Genomic DNA, 15,144 nt, shown 5'->3' on the forward strand with positions numbered 1-15,144 from the left:
AGCCTTTTATCAGTCTGAAGAGTCCCATTTGCTGTAAATTACAGACGGCTGATATATGAGGCGGGGGTTCCATTTATTGTGGGTGTGGGCTCCCCTCAGCAGACAGCCCAGCACTCCTTTCTATTGTGTCAGCTGAGATACAGCCTGCCTAGCTTTGCTAGGGATTCCTTTTCTCCTCCGCGTACCCAGCCACAACACGAGGGAAGGGCTGCATCTCAGATTATTTTATGCTTATGAGAACATGGATTAACAAATCACAGGCTAATGTGTGCTTTACTGCAGGTTCATTTTGTGCAGTGGGGCCTATTGATTAACACTGGAATGTATTTCAGTAACTCAAGCCTCAGGTTTGGTATGTTTGCTGCATCTCTGGAAAGTACTTTTGAAAGAAGTATTATTATTAGCATTTGTATAGCGCTACCAGACGCACGCAACGCAGAACACCTGACACAGAGAGACAGTCCCTGCTCAATAGAGCTTACAATCTAAAAATACAGACAGACATAGTAACATAGTAGATGACGGCAGAAAAAGACCTGCATGGTCCATCCAGTCTGCCCAACAAGATAACTCATATTTGCTACTTTTTGTGTATACCCTACTTTGATTTGTACCTGTGCTCCTCAGGGCACAGACCATATAAGTCTACCCCGCCTCCCAACCACCAGCCCCACCTCCCAACCACCGGCTCTGGCACAGACCGTATAAGTCTGCCCAGCACTATCCTCGCCTCCCAACCACCAGCCACGCCTCCCAACCACCGGCTCTGGCACAGACCGTATAAGTCTGCCCAGCACTATCCTCGCCTCCCAACCACCAGCCCCACCTCCCAACCACCAGCTCTCGCACAGACCGTATAAGTCTGCCCAGCACTATCCTCGCCTCCCAACCACCAGCCACGCCTCCCAACCACCGGCTCTGGCACAGACCGTATAAGTCTGCCCAGCACTATCCTCACCTCCCAACCACCAGCCCCACCTCCCAACCACCAGCTCTCGCACAGACCGTATAAGTCTGCCCAGCACTATCCTCGCCTCCCAACCACCAGCCCCGCCTCCCAACCACCGGCTCTGGCACAGACCATACAAGTCTGCCCAGCACTATCCTCGCCTCCCAACCACCAGCCACGCCTCCCAACCACCGGCTCTGGCACAGACCGTATAAGTCTGCCCAGCACTATCCTCGCCTCCCAACCACCAGCCCCGCCTCCCAACCACCGGCTCTGGCACAGACCATACAAGTCTGCCCAGCACTATCCTCACCTCCCAACCACCAGCCCCGCCTCCCAACCACCGGCTCTGGCACAGACCGTATAAGTCTGCCCAGCTCTATCCCCGCCTCCCGATCTTGACTAAGCTCCTGAGGATCCATTCCTTCGGCACAGGATTCCTTTATGCTTATCCCACGCCTGTTTGAATTCCGTTACCGTTTTCATTTCCACCACCTCCCGCGAGGGAAGTACTGGGTGAGAAGGAACAAGGGGAGGGCAATTGAGTAGTGGCTAGGAGCCAAAAGCAGTGGTGAAAAGGTGGGTTTTCAGCATAGATTTGAAAACAGGTAGAGATGGAGCTAGACGTACAGGCTCAGGAAGTCAATTCCAGCAGTAACACATTAAGGGCCCTGTTTACTAAGACACGGTAGCGTTTTTAGTTGCATCTAAAATTAGCTCATGCTAAATGATAGAGACACCCCTATATATTCCTATGGTTGTCTTTAACGTTTAGCGCACACCCTCACCGTTGCTTAGTAAACAGCGCCCTTAATTCTTTCAGATCAGAAGATGGTAATAACACAAATTCTTACACTCCTCCTTTTCACTCACAGTGGAGTGAAGTGGAGGAGTAGCTCAATGGTTAGTGCAGCAGCCTGAGAACCTGGGAAATTGGGTTCAATTCCCACTGCAGCTCCTTGTGACTTTGAACAAGTCGCTTAACCCTCCATTGCCCCAGGTATAAATAAGTACCTGTATGTAAACCGCTTTGAATGTAGTCGCAAAAACCACAGAAAGGCGGTATATCAAGTCCCAGTTGGGTCATTCCATGCCAAGTGGTCTAAACCTTCCCACCATCATGTCTCCAATTTTGTTCAAATTTTATCTGTTGCACGAGTCAGGTGTTAAACGACGTTTCCCAAAATTTGAGGTCTCTAACTGCAATAGTTGCAGATCTAGACCCCCTTTTCTGAAAGGTTGTCAGTCCATGAGCGTGCGACATTTACCAAAATGCCATTTTTGGGGTCTAGTAAAATCCAAACACATTTATAAGAATGGCTAAAGAATTCAAATCCTGTACAGTTTTTGATGCTAATTCCGATGAAATACATTTTAACATTATGGATGCAAAATCCAGTCAAACAAGTTGACTCAAAATGTGCATCAAAATTGGTCGCGACTCATCGGAACATATTTGGACCAATATTCAGACCGCAACAACTTCCATGCAAACAAAGATACGGACTTGAAATTTTGAACAAGCATTATGCTTGTGCTGAACATAATACTGCCAGATTTGCAACTAACCAGCATCTATAACCACCCTGCAGGATCTCTTCAAAGTTGGCACTGTCAGCGCAAATGGTAAAGTGTACCAAAGTTCAAAGCCAATTATTAAAAAAGAGTCTGCCTGAATCAGCTTGTGAACAGTATCACCTGAGAGAGAAAATTGTGCTCTACAACACTGATATGTTTTTGTTTTGCAATGCCACCATTGAAATATTTTGAAACCTGATACAAACAATGGTACTAACATAGTAACATAGTAGATGACGGCAGAAAAAGACCTACACGGTCCATCCAGTCTGCCCAAGATAAACTCATATGTGTATACCTTACCTTGATTTGTACCTGTCTTTTTCAGGGCACAGACCGTATAAGTCTGCCCTCCACTATCCACACCTCCCAACCACCAACCCCTCTTCCCCCCCCCTGCTCTGCCACCCAATTTTAGCTAAGGTTCTGAGGATCCATTCCTTCTGCACAGGATTCCTTTATGCATATCCCACGCGTGTTTGAATTCCGTTACCGTTTTCATCTCCACCACCTCCCGCGGGAGGGCATTCCAAGCATCCACCACCCTCTCCATGAAAAAGTACTTCCTGACATCTTTCCTGAGTCTGCCCCCCTTCAATCTTATTTCATATCCTCTCGTTTTACCGCCTTCCCATCTCCGGAAAAGATTCGTTTGCGGATTAATACCTTTCAAATATTTGAACGTCTGTATCATATCACCCCTGTTCCTCCTTTCCTCCAGGGTATACATGTTCAGGTCAGCAAGTCTCTCTTCATACGTCTTGGAACGCAAATCCCATACCATCCTCGTAGCTTTTCTTTGCACCGCTTCCATTTTTTTAACATCCTTCGCAAGGTACGGCCTCCAAAACTGAACACAATACTCCAGGTGGGGCCTCACCAACGTCTTATACAGGGGCATTAAAACCTCCTTTCTTCTGCTGGTCACACCTCTCTCTATACAGCCTAGCAACCTTCTCGCTACGGCCACCGCCTTGTCGCACTGTTTCGTCGCCTTCAGGTCCTCAGATACTATCACCCCAAGATCCCTCTCCCCGTCCGTGCCTATCAGACTCTCCCCGCCTAACACATACGTCTCCCTTGGATTTCTACTCCCTAAGTGCATCACTTTGCATTTCTTCGCATTGAATTTTAATTGCCAAACGTTAGACCATTCTTCCAGCTTCTTCAGATCTTTTTTCATGTTTTCCACTCCCTCCGGGGTGTCCACTCTGTTGCAAATCTTGGTGTCATCCGCAAAAAGGCAAACTTTACCTTGTAACCCTTCGGTAATGTCACTCACAAATATATTGAACAGAATCGGCCCCAGCACCGATCCCTGAGGCACTCCACTACTCACCTTCCCCTCCTCCGAGCGAACTCCATTCACCACCACCCTCTGGCGTCTGCCCGTCAACCAGTTCCTAATCCAGTTTACCACTTCGGGTCCTATCTTCAGCCCATCCAGTTTATTCAAGAGCCTCCTGTGGGGAACCGTGTCAAAAGCCTTGCGAGTTGCCAAGCGACAGCCCAGAACTCTTAATGATTTAAAGATGATCTGCAAAGAGGAGTGGACCAAAATTCCTCCTGACATGTGTGCAAACCTCATCATCAACTACAGAAGACGTCTGACCGCTGTGCTTGTAATCTAAGTAGATTACGTCCATAGCTCGTCCCTGATTCAATTCTCCTGTCACCCAATCAAAGAACTCAATGAGATTCGTTTGGCACGATTTCCCTTTGGTAAAACCATGTTGTCTCAGATCTTGCAACTTATTGGCTTCCAGGAAATTCACTATCCTTTCCTTCAGCATCGTTTCCATTACTTTTCCAATAACCGAAGTGAGGCTTACCGGCCTGTAGTTTCCAGCTTCTTCCCTATCACCACTTTTGTGAAGAGGGACCACCTCCGCCGTTCTCCAATCCCTCGAAACCTCTCCCGTCTCCAAGGATTTATTAAACAAATCTTTAAGAGGACCCGCCAGAATCTCTCTGAGCTCCCTCAGTATTCTGGGGTGGATCCCGTCCGGTCCCATGGCTTTGTCCACCTTTAGCTTTCCAAGTTGTTGATACACACTCTCTTCCATGAACGGTGCTCTATCCATTCCATTCTCAGGTGTACTTTTGCCTCGCGGTCCTTCTCCAGGATTTTCTTCAGTGAAAACAGAACAAAAGTATCTACAGTGGGGGAAATAAGTATTTGATCCCTTGCTGATTTTGTAAGTTTGCCCACTGACAAAGACATGAGCAGCCCATAATTGAAGGGTAGGTTATTGGTAACAGTGAGAGATAGCACATCACAAATTAAATCCGGAAAATCACATTGTGGAAAGTATATGAATTTATTTGCATTCTGCAGAGGGAAATAAGTATTTAATCCCTCTGGCAAACAAGACCTAATACTTGGTGGCAAAACCCTTGTTGGCAAGCACAGCGGTCAGACGTCTTCTGTAGTTGATGATGAGGTTTGCACACATGTCAGGAGGAATTTTGGTCCACTCCTCTTTGCAGATCATCTTTAAATCATTAAGAGTTCTGGGCTGTCGCTTGGCAACTCGCAGCTTCAGCTCCCTCCATAAGTTTTCAATGGGATTAAGGTCTGGTGACTGGCTAGGCCACTCCATGACCCTAATGTGCTTCTTCCTGAGCCACTCCTTTGTTGCCTTGGCTATATGTTTTGGGTCATTGTCGTGCTGGAAGACCCAGCCACGACCCATTTTTAAGGCCCTGGCGGAGGGAAGGAGGTTGTCACTCAGAATTGTACGGTACATGGCCCCATCCATTCTCCCATTGATGCGGTGAAGTAGTCCTGTGCCCTTAGCAGAGAAACACCCCCAAAACATAACATTTCCACCTCCATGCTTGACAGTGGGGACGGTGTTCTTGGGTCATAGGCAGCATTTCTCTTCCTCCAAACACGGCGAGTTGAGTTCATGCCAAAGAGCTCAATTTTTGTCTCATCTGACCACAGCACCTTCTCCCAATCACTCTCGGCATCATCCAGGTGTTCACTGGCAAACTTCAGACGGGCCGTCACATGTGCCTTCCGGAGCAGGGGGACCTTGCGGGCACTGCAGGATTGCAATCCGTTATGTCGTAATGTGTTACCAATGGTTTTCGTGGTGACAGTGGTCCCAGCTGCCTTGAGATCATTGACAAGTTCCCCCCTTGTAGTTGTAGGCTGATTTCTAACCTTCCTCATGATCAAGGATACCCCACGAGGTGAGATTTTGCGTGGAGCCCCAGATCTTTGTCGATTGACAGTCATTTTGTACTTCTTCCATTTTCTTACTATGGCACCAACAGTTGTCTCCTTCTCGCCCAGCGTCTTACTGATGGTTTTGTAGCCCATTCCAGCCTTGTGCAGGTGTATGATCTTGTCCCTGACATCCTTAGACAGCTCCTTGCTCTTGGCCATTTTGTAGAGGTTAGAGTCTGACTGATTCACTGAGTCTGTGGACAGGTGTCTTTCATACAGGTGACCATTGCCGACAGCTGTCTGTCATGCAGGTAACGAGTTGATTTGGAGCATCTACCTGGTCTGTAGGGGCCAGATCTCTTACTGGTTGGTGGGGGATCAAATACTTATTTCCCTCTGCAGAATGCAAATAAATTCATATACTTTCCACAATGTGATTTTCCGGATTTAATTTGTGATGTGCTATCTCTCACTGTTACCAATAACCTACCCTTCAATTATGGGCTGCTCATGTCTTTGTCAGTGGGCAAACTTACAAAATCAGCAAGGGATCAAATACTTATTTCCCCCACTGTATTTAGCAAATTGGCTTTTTCTTCATCATTATCTACATAGCGTTTCGCTGTATCTTTTAGTCTTACAATTCCCTTTTTTGTCTTTCTCCTTTCACTAATATACCTGATGAAGTTTTTGTCTCCCCTTCTTACATTTCTAGCCATTTGTTCTTCCATGCAGACTACTGTAGTGGAATCTATGCGGGATGCAAAGATTAAATCATAAAAAAAAACTTCAAACCGCCCAAAACACAGCAGCCAGGCTTATATTTGGAAAAACGCGTTTTGACAGCACCAAACCACTCCGAGAAAAACTGCTTTGGCTACCAATCAAAGAACGAATCACGTTCAAAATCTACACGACTGTTCATAAAATCATTTACGGCGAGGCACCTGGATAAATGACAGACCTTATTGACCTGCCAGCCAGAAATACCACTAAATCTACACGATCATACCTAAACCTCCACTACCCAAGCGACAAAGGACTCGAATATAAATCCACCTATGCATCCAGCTTTTCCTACTTAAGCGCACAACTATGGAACGCACTGCCAAAAATAGTAAAAACTATTATGCCAGACCACCTTAATTTCCGGAAATCACTAAAAACGGTCCTGTTCAAAAGAGCATACCCCACCGACCCAACATGAAAACGCATGGACACCTGCAACACAATGCAACCAAAGAACGCAATACGTACCTTGATTGGGAGCCAGTGCAATTTTTCTTGGAGGGGTTTGGCGCTTTCAAATTGCGTTTTGCCAAATATGAGTCTGGCTGCTGTGTTTTGAGTGGTCTGAAGTTTCATTATGAGTTGCTCTTTGCATCCCGCATAGATTCCATTGCAGTAGTCAGCGTGGCTTAGTACCATTGATTGTACCAGATTGCGGAATATTTTCCTCGGGAAGAATGGTTTCACGCGTTTGAGTTTCCACATTGAGTAGAACATTTTCTTGGTTGTAGAGTTCACTTGGCTCTCGAGTGTAAGGTTACTGTCGATTGTAACCCCGAGGATTTTCAGGCTATCTGATATAGAGAGGGTGTGATCTGGTGTATTTAAATTTGTGGGTTTGTTCGTGTTATGTAGGGATGAGAGAATGGAACGGGAGTCGGAGGACTCAAGCCAGCAAGGGAGGAGCTGAGTGAATTGCTATTTTGACTAGCCTTGATATCATTGCTGTTTAATTGTATTGGGAGATCTTGTCCCATAACACAGAGACAAGCGAGTCTGACTAAATTTTCCTGAGCTTTCCCATTTGTCTCACCTTCAGATACCACACGGCCGAGGAAGAGTCATGAGAGGGACGGGGTGGAATATCATTTTGTCTCCAAGCAATCTTTTGAGGCAGACGGGCGCAGCAACAAGTAAGTGGGCCTTTGTATGGCCGACGAGATTGTGTACAACGTGCTTCCTTCCAGATGTGTATCAAAACCCCTGTATAACTTGTCCCTTGACCTTTAGGGAAGGGGATTGTGGCTAGTTTTCATTTCCATAAACTTATGCAAATACAATGCAATTCAATAATAAACAATATATTACCCCCTTCCTCAACTTAGACCACTCCTAACCCTTCAGGAAGACACAATGGGGCCGATATTCAGACTGTGGGAGTTAGTCCGGCTAGCTCCCGCGGTCGGCGCAATGCTCAGCGTGAGACAGCCAGCTATCTCCCACTGAAATCCATGGATAGCCAGCTAAGTACCATTTAACCGGCTAGGTACCATTCCTGGCTAGTGAAATGTTTTTGAATATCACCTTCAGCCCGGTTTCTTATGGCTTCTGATGATTACTAGCCGTTGAGCCCGTTAAAACGGGCTGGTATTGGGGTTTTCGGAGGTCGCCGCTGCCCCCCCGTGAGGTCGCCGCTGCCGTCTCCCCCCCCCCCCCCCCGGAGTCGCCGCCGCCAGCCCTCCACCCAGCCCAGGCCCTCTCTCCGCTCCTGAACTTACATCCATTCGCTGGAACGTAGCACGCACATCAGCTGAGCTGCCGCCTTCCTTCTCTGCCTGTGTCCCGCCCTCGTGTGACATAACGTCAGCGAGGGCAGGACACAGGCAGGGAAGGAAGGCGGACGGCAGCTCAGCTGATGTGCGTGCTGTGTTCCGGCGAATGGATGTAAGTTCAGTAGCGGAGAGAGGGCCTGGGCCGGGTGGGGGGAGCGGTAGTGGCGACCTCGGCCGGGGGGGGGGGTGGGGAGCGGTAGCGCCCTTGGCAGCTTTGCGCAGTTTCCCTCTCTGTCCCGCCCCCGCGTCAATACGTCATGACGGGGTCGGGACAGGTTACTTCCTGTTCCGGGACAGAGAGAGCAGTGAACCAGCGCGGAGCCGACACACCCCAGCAACGTGCAGTCGGGGCGGATCGGCCCTCCCGCCCGTCCCTCGCCGCAGGTATGCGCTCCGGGGGGGGGGGGTGCACTCCAGCGGGAGGAGGGTGCACCGTGCTGCACCCGGGGGGAGGGTGTGCAGCGGTGACCCGCCCCGGGTGTCAGCTCCCCTCGCTACGGCTCTGCACCTACCAACACCCATTCTGTTAGAATATCAATGAAATGCTTTGATGTCCCCATGCATACCCCCACCCTCCCACTCTGTCAGACTGTCAAAGTAATGCTTTGATGTTTCTCTTATATATACTATCTGCTACCACATTTGCTTATTTCCGATCTGACGAAGAAGGGCAACCTTCGAAAGCTAATCAAGAAATGTATTAAGTTATGTCCAATAAAAAAGGTATCATCTTATTTTCTTTTCCATGTTTTATTTTGTTTGATTTCTATTGATATTCAAGGCCAAATCCCAGACTAAAAAGTGAATACAACAATATACAGTGGGGGAAATAAGTATTTGATCCCTTGCTGATTTTGTAAGTTTGCCCACTGACAAAGACATGAGCAGCCCATAATTGAAGGGTAGGTTATTGGTAACAGTGAGAGATAGCACATCACAAATTAAATCCGGAAAATCACATTGTGGAAAGTATATGAATTTATTTGCATTCTGCAGAGGGAAATAAGTATTTGATCCCCCACCAACCAGTAAGAGATCTGGCCCCTACAGACCAGGTAGATGCTCCAAATCAACTCGTTACCTGCATGACAGACAGCTGTCGGCAATGGTCATCTGTATGAAAGACACCTGTCCACAGACTCAGTGAATCAGTCAGACTCTAACCTCTACAAAATGGCCAAGAGCAAGGAGCTGTCTAAGGATGTCAGGGACAAGATCATACACCTGCACAAGGCTGGAATGGGCTACAAAACCATCAGTAAGACGCTGGGCGAGAAGGAGACAACTGTTGGTGCCATAGTAAGAAAATGGAAGAAGTACAAAATGACTGTCAATCGACAAAGATCTGGGGCTCCACGCAAAATCTCACCTCGTGGGGTATCCTTGATCATGAGGAAGGTTAGAAATCAGCCTACAACTACAAGGGGGGAACTTGTCAATGATCTCAAGGCAGCTGGGACCACTGTCACCACGAAAACCATTGGTAACACATTACGACATAACGGATTGCAATCCTGCAGTGCCCGCAAGGTCCCCCTGCTCCGGAAGGCACATGTGACGGCCCGTCTGAAGTTTGCCAGTGAACACCTGGATGATGCCGAGAGTGATTGGGAGAAGGTGCTGTGGTCAGATGAGACAAAAATTGAGCTCTTTGGCATGAACTCAACTCGCCGTGTTTGGAGGAAGAGAAATGCTGCCTATGACCCAAAGAACACCGTCCCCACTGTCAAGCATGGAGGTGGAAATGTTATGTTTTGGGGGTGTTTCTCTGCTAAGGGCACAGGACTACTTCACCGCATCAATGGGAGAATGGATGGGGCCATGTACCGTACAATTCTGAGTGACAACCTCCTTCCCTCCGCCAGGGCCTTAAAAATGGGTCGTGGCTGGGTCTTCCAGCACGACAATGACCCAAAACATACAGCCAAGGCAACAAAGGAGTGGCTCAGGAAGAAGCACATTAGGGTCATGGAGTGGCCTAGCCAGTCACCAGACCTTAATCCCATTGAAAACTTATGGAGGGAGCTGAAGCTGCGAGTTGCCTAGCGACAGCCCAGAACTCTTAATGATTTAGAGATGATCTGCAAAGAGGAGTGGACCAAAATTCCTCCTGACATGTGTGCAAACCTCATCATCAACTACAGAAGACGTCTGACCGCTGTGCTTGCCAACAAGGGTTTTGCCACCAAGTATTAGGTCTTGTTTGCCAGAGGGATTAAATACTTATTTCCCTCTGCAGAATGCAAATAAATTCATATACTTTCCACAATGTGATTTTCCGGATTTAATTTGTGATGTGCTATCTCTCACTGTTACCAATAACCTACCCTTCAATTATGGGCTGCTCATGTCTTTGTCAGTGGGCAAACTTACAAAATCAGCAAGGGATCAAATACTTATTTCCCCCACTGTATAGTGACAACGTGATCTGAAATTGATTTTCATTGCTACTACTGCTACTTATCATTTCTGTAGTGCTGTTAGACGTGCACAGCGCTGTACACTGGACATAAAGAGACAGTCCCTGTTCGACAGAGCTTACCTCTAATTACCATCTAAACAGGACAAATAAGGGATAAGGGAATTACTAAGGTGGGAATGATAAAACAGACATGAGTACTGAACAAGTGAGTAAGGGTTAGGAGTTAAAAGCAGCATCAAAAAGGTGGGCTTTTAGCCTAGATTTGAAGACGGAAAAGAAATCAACTTTCATTGGAGTGCTCACTTATTAAACACATTGAAATGCATTCCTCATGAATAAAACTCCCAGCTTTATTTATTAATTTGTTACATTTGTATCCCACATTTTCCCACCTATTTGCAGGCTCAATGTGGCTTACATAGTACTGTAAAGGCATTTGCCAAGTCCGGCAGGGGACAAGTACAAAAGATGTTATGGTAGAGATAATTTAAGACAATTTGAATGTAGAGGAGTGTGGTAGCCGTTTCATGCGGCTGTATGCGGTATCTTCCATCTTAAGTAGAGGAGTGTGGTAGCCGTTTCATGCGGCTGTATGCGGTATCTTCCATCTTAAGTAGAGGAGTGTGGTATTAATCCGCAAACGAACCTTTTCCGGAGATGGGAAGGTGGTAGAACGAGAGGACATGAAATGAGATTGAAGGGGGGCAGACTCAATTTGAAGAAAGAATTTGAATCCCGTGCATCGAATGAGGTGTAGCTTCTGTGTCTAAATCGAATTCTGATTTTCAGTTAAGAATTATATCTATCTGTTGGCGAAAGAATTTCAATCCTGCCTTTGTAACTGTGGGCATGGGGATACAGGGAGGAGAGGGGGCAGGGTAGTGGGGTGGATGATAAAGGGATTTTGGAGTTGACCGTAATGCTTAGATGTCCTCTGCTGTCGTGGGGGTGACATGCTTCTGATAACAGGCTGCACATAATGCAGCAGGACGTGTTTATCCACTCCTACCCTAGCTGAGATAACGTTTAGCCATCTCTCTGACCTCATGTGCAACTTTCTTTTAAATTAGTCACCTCATTTTCTAACTCCTCTTACTCTCTTAACTATCTGTATGTTCCATCTTTGCTTATACCCTATGCTGTCTATTAAAATATTCTATTACATATTGGGATTTGCGTTACAAGACGTATGAGGAGAGACTTGTTGACCAGAACATGTATACCCTGGAGGAAAGGAGAAACGGGTGATATGATACAGACGTTCAAATATTTGAAAGGTATTAATCCGCAAACGAACCTTTTCTGGAGATGGGAAGGTGGTAGAACGAGAGGACATGAAATGAGATTGAAGGGGGGCAGACTCAAGAAAAATGTCAGGAAGTATTTCTTCACGGAGAGAGTGGTGGATGCTTGGAATGCCCTCCCGAGGGAGGTGTTGGAGATGAAAACGGTAACAGAATTCAAGCATGCGTGGGATAAACATAAAGGAATCCTGTGCAGAAGGAATGGATCCTCGGAAGCTTAGCCGAGATTGGGAGGCGGGGCTGATGTTTGGGTGGTGGGGCTAGTTCTGGGCAAGACTTCTACGGTCTGTGTCCTAAAAATGGGGCTAGTTCTGGGCAAGACTTCTACGGTCTGTGTCCTGAAAATGGCAGATACAAATCAAGGTAAGGTATACACAAGAAGTAGCACTTATGAGTTTATCTTGTTGGGCAGACTAGATGGACCGTGCAGGTCTTTTTCTGCCGTCATCTACTATGTTACTATGTTGTGTTGACATTGTAAGTACTATACTATGCTATACCTTGTATTATTTGAATATTTTTACTACTGTAATTGTCTATTGCTTATGTCTGATTTATTCTTACTGTACACCGCCTTGAGTGAATTCCTTCAAAAAGGCGGTGTACATCTCCTTGAGGGGTCCTTTTGCAAAGGCGCGCTGAAGAATGCGGTAGTGTAAGCGCTGGTTTTTGGCGCACACAGAATCATTTTTCAGCGCACCTGTAAAAAAGGCCCCTTTTTTTGCCGAAAATGGACGTGCGGCAAAATCAAAATTGCTGCGCGTCCATTTTGGGTCTGAGACCTTACCACCAGCCATAGACCTAGTGGTAAAGAATTTGGGCCATAATGACCTACGCGCGTCAGTTGCCACTTGGCGTGCATCCGCTACGCGCACCAGAAAGTAAAAGGTATTTTTCAGATGTGCACCAAAATTGAAATTACTACAAGGGCCACTCGGTAACTGGGCGGTAACTCTAGTTGGGCACATGTAAGCGCCTAATTCGACTTAATAAAAGGGGCTCTGAGTGAATTCTTTCAAAAAGGTGGTAAATAAATCCTAATAAATAAATAAATAAACATATCTGAGAAGGTTGAAAGAAAGTTTGTCGTTAAAAAAAAGATGTAATTTCTCAACAATAAGAATTACCCTTTCCGATTGGGAGGGGATCCAAGATGGCGACGGTTTGACTCGCGCCAACGGATGCGCTCCGAGGTTGTGAACTAGCAGACCTGGAAAGAGCTACATTATCCGTCGCTGAGATGGGGAAGTGACGAGGGAAAGTCAGGGATACTCCCTCTGACCCTGGCGGTAAACCTCTGCTCTCACAGTGGACGCTCGAACACTTTGGAATAGCGTCCGGAGCCGCGTTGACTTCTACTCCTGCAGCTGGTGTCAGCGTCTCGGCGCTGACCGACAGTGGCGACGGGGCTTCCCTTAGCCCTGTTTTTCTTGCAGCGCCCCCTCAACCAGGAAGAGAGAGCCTCCAGGCAAGTCATGCAGCTTCAACCCAAGGTGGTGAGGGGAGCGAGCAGGGAGGGAACTTGCTGGCAGCAGAAGGAACAACCGCTGAACAAAGGATTGTCCCAGAGAAGAAAACTGCTTCTGTTGTGGATTCTACAATCGTGAGTAGCCTGGAACAAGTAGTTCAAGCGTCTCCTCTGGTTTTTGATGAAGGGAAGTTTAAAAAACCTGCTGTAGTGACCTTAGAGTCACTTTGGGACCTGAATTCCACAACTCTCTTAACCTTGCAATCTACTATTTCAAAGAATACTGAAACTATCAAAGTTTTGGCTGAGTCTGCACTTAAGCAATTGCAAATTAACGAGGTTCATGCAGATGAAGTAAAAAACCTCTCTGAAAAAGTTGAAAAAATGAATCTTTTGGAACAAACATTGGTTAAAGAAAGGAACTTTGCTTCTAGACGCATGGAGTATCTGGAAAATCAATCTAAGAGACTTAACCTGCGTATTATAAACTTTCCAAAATCACCTGTGCAAATGGTTAAGAAATATCTAGTTGATATTTTGGGAATGCCTGAGAATTCATTGCCACCAATTACGAGGGCATATTAGATTCAGATAGCTGGGCAAGCTCCAGAAAAATTAAATTCTCAAAGTGCAATGAATTTGACGGCTTTCCTGGAATCTTCTTTGAAGGTGGTCACGCAAAGGACTACTTTGCTGGTGACTTTCGCTTTAGAACTAGATAGAGATGCAGTACTCAGACTTTCCTTAAGACACTTAAATTCTTTATTTCTGGGTTCAAAAGTAAGGGTTTTCCCAGACGTCTAGGGAAACCCAAAAGCGACGCAAGTCATTTCTTGTTATGCGGCCCTGGGAGCAAACTTTCTTTTGAAATTTCCTTGTGTGTGCAGGATTTTACTCCACACTAAGCAATATCAATTTTTTGAACCCAAACAGTTGGATATTTTCTTAAAAGGCAAAGAGAGGAGTATTGTGAAAATTTAGACCCAAATGTAACACTGTATTGCAGCTTGGAATAAGTCAACAAGGCACAGCACGGTCTTTGATTTGATTTAATAGAATGTTTATAAGCTTGATACTTATAGTTTGATTATTTTTCCTAATTCTTGGATCATTTTCCTTTAATTTGTGGACGATAGAAGTTTGTTATTTCCTTACTTTTTCACACATTGTGTATTATTATTCTTCATTGAATACTATGTTTATTAAAATGTCTATAAATAAAAAAAAAAGAATTACCCTTTCCACCTGTTCTTTTGTCTTTTTATTTTTATAGCTTTCTCGAGCAAGGAGAGTATAAGGAAAATCTCTACGGGACAAGCTTGCAGTCGATCCGATCCGTTATGGCTAAAAATAAGACATGCTTGGTGGAATTGCAGCCTGATGTAAGTTCTTGCTTAGTTTTTTCAGACCCAGCTGTGGGGGATTCCATTTGGGTTTAGGGAGGATGAGGAGAGAGTCTGGAGGAGTTGAAGGGATTGTGTTTGTTTAACCCTACAGATGAGAGAAATGAGGGGGTAAATCCTACATGCTTGGGGGTACATGTCACTCTCCCTCTCCCTTGTAGACAGGCCCCTTGGGCTTAAATTTAAGCAGGAGAGATTCTCCTTAAGTCTAAGTTTACCAATTTTTGACATACCACCTTCTATTGAAGCGTAAATCAAGGCGATTTACATATATAACTATT

At 46.0% G+C, this 15,144-nt stretch overlaps 1 protein-coding gene across 2 annotated transcripts in view; it reads left to right on the forward strand.

Moving 5' to 3' along the window:
- Window positions 1–15,144, forward strand: part of MPP3 (membrane palmitoylated protein 3) — a 178,200-nt gene that overhangs the window by 146,141 nt on the left and 16,915 nt on the right. For both annotated transcript variants that reach the window (XM_030221016.1, XM_030221015.1), the window contains 2 exons: window positions 7,534–7,627; window positions 14,734–14,842. In XM_030221016.1, coding sequence (XP_030076876.1) covers window positions 7,534–7,627; window positions 14,734–14,842 — 203 coding nt within the window. The remainder of the gene's footprint in view (window positions 1–7,533; window positions 7,628–14,733; window positions 14,843–15,144) is intronic.

Source organism: Microcaecilia unicolor, chromosome 12 (genome assembly GCF_901765095.1).
Source record: "Microcaecilia unicolor chromosome 12, aMicUni1.1, whole genome shotgun sequence".
Lineage (NCBI taxonomy): Eukaryota > Metazoa > Chordata > Amphibia > Gymnophiona > Siphonopidae > Microcaecilia > Microcaecilia unicolor.